At 37.0% G+C, this 2193-nt stretch overlaps 1 protein-coding gene across 1 annotated transcript in view; it reads right to left on the bottom strand.

Annotated features, from left to right (window-relative positions):
* KIN (Kin17 DNA and RNA binding protein) overlaps nt 1–2193 on the bottom strand; it is a 33766-nt gene that overhangs the window by 15523 nt on the left and 16050 nt on the right. Inside the window, exon 8 of the mRNA XM_008584913.1 lies at nt 78–207. Within this exon, the coding sequence (XP_008583135.1) occupies nt 78–207 (130 nt within the window). The remainder of the gene's footprint in view (nt 1–77; nt 208–2193) is intronic.

Raw genomic sequence — 2193 nt, 5'->3', positions numbered from 1 at the left:
GGCCCAACTTTCCTTAGGTTTGAATTACATCATTCCTCTAATTGCTACAGTGTCCATGAGTAGTTCATAAGCCATACCTCCATGATCTCATCAAGTGCTGACTTCCTCTTCTTCTTTTCTTTGGACTGAGCTGAGCTCTGGGAAGACTCTTTCCGTTTCACTGATACTGCACTTCCCAGCATCTTCAGTGCACTTGGCCCCAAGGAACTGATGAGCAGAAGAACCATGCTTGTTAACAAGAACTATACACAGATGAATGCTTTATCATGTGCAAAATTAACAATACAGAACAACTTTGCTACATGATTAATTTACAGCAGACTTGTCAAAATGATGAAGACCTGTCTACCTCTTACAGGACTCACAAAACCTCTTCAGTTAGTGCTACTATAACCAGTGCCACAGGGTAATGGCAGCCTTAGCTTCAGTGTTGGGCAGGTCAGAACTTGAGGCTACTTCTGTTAGGACCTTGAGTAATTCATTTATCTAAGCCTCAGATCCTCATTTATAAATGGGGAGAGTAATATTGCCCAACGTCCAGCTCACCTGCAAAGACAAATTGTGATGCTTTAAAATGATGGTTAGAAATCTACCACATTCCTGTCAGTTCTGTTTTTTTAAAGCAAAGATCTCAACATATCACTTAAAAGTTTTTGATTGTTCCTGACTGCCAAGAGTAGACAGTGTAAAATCTAAATTTTTAAGTGCCAACGTACAATTGTTGCCACTGGCCCNAGAGTAGACAGTGTAAAATCTAAATTTTTAAGTGCCAACGTACAATTGTTGCCACTGGCCCCAGGATACCACTCTGGTCACCATCCCTAACTTTATTATGCACACCAGCCATTCTAAACAATTTGCTATTGTAGCTCCAAGCCACTGAAAATTTGCACATGCCTTGTCTTACACCTAAAATAACCTCTACTTTTATCTCCATTTGCTGAAATTCTTTATGATCCATTCTTCATGAGAGTTCCTGGATCTTTCAGTGTTTGAACTTCTGTAGCACATTGTGGCATGCATGACACTCCACCTTGTGTCATTAACCATTTGTATATGTGACTCCTCTCTTATAGCAGGGGAGGACCATATATGTTTTTTTTTTCCTGTAAAACAGCAGTAACTACTTTGTAACTCACATAAAATAGATGTTCAATCTTTGCTGAGCAAATGAATCTTACCAGTCTAATCATTTAATGTGTCATCTTTACAAAAGGTGAAACAGAAGATAAATATTTATTCAAAGCTACCACAAAAATAACCAGGAAAAGAAAACTGTGATGAGTACAGGATGCAATAGTTATTATTTCCCTTTATTTGGACTTTTTTCTAACAAATGCATTTATAGTAGCATTACATTTATTAGCAATCAGGTTACTATGAGGATTTACATTTAGCCTGAAGTCCACTAAAACCCCTGTGTCTTTTCTACATAGAGGATTGTAGTCCAGGACTCCCTCACTCTGTCTGTATGGAGATTGTCTACTCTTTACCTACCGGTAAGGCTTTACAATTACCCTTGCAAAACTTCATTTATTGGGTTTTATCCCATAATTCAATCCACTGAAAGTATTTTAAAGGTCTGATTCAGTTACTGAACACTTTCCCAGCTTTGTGACAACTATAAATAATATGCATTGGTTTTGAACAGATTAAGTCCATATAACTCCTCAACTTGCTATTTAATATAAACATTCTTCAGACTTAAATGTACTATAAACTAGGAATCCACCCAATTTAGGGATAATACAGATCATAATCAACTACAATATGTCTATAAAATAGGCATTAATAATCCCAGCAAAAGGGAAGTTAGGATAGCTGGTTATTTTGGCTCTAGTGATTAGTCTTCCTTCCACCCATCTCCTATTGTATTGTTTTCTAAAGATTTTTCTCCACTTTTTGAAAAAAAATTGCTTATTCTTCTGCCTTCTGACTCCTCTCCCATTGTCCATGATTCCTGAGAGATTATCAGCAGTGTGTCCCCAAATACATCTATAAATTATTTCAATATTTTGGTGTTGATCTCAGCCTGGAAACTCGAGTTTATTTAAGGCCATTAAGGCACTCTTCTTAAAACCAAACTGAATAAAAAACAACACAATTAAGAAATGGGCAAAGGACTTGGGTGGACATTTCTCAGTAGAAGATCTACAACTGGCCAATAAGCACATGAAAAGACGCTCAATATCA

Source organism: Galeopterus variegatus, unplaced genomic scaffold (genome assembly GCF_000696425.1).
Source record: "Galeopterus variegatus unplaced genomic scaffold, G_variegatus-3.0.2 Scaffold3404, whole genome shotgun sequence".
NCBI classification, from domain to species: Eukaryota; Metazoa; Chordata; class Mammalia; order Dermoptera; family Cynocephalidae; genus Galeopterus; species Galeopterus variegatus.
This window is presented reverse-complemented; position numbering and strand designations above follow the sequence as displayed.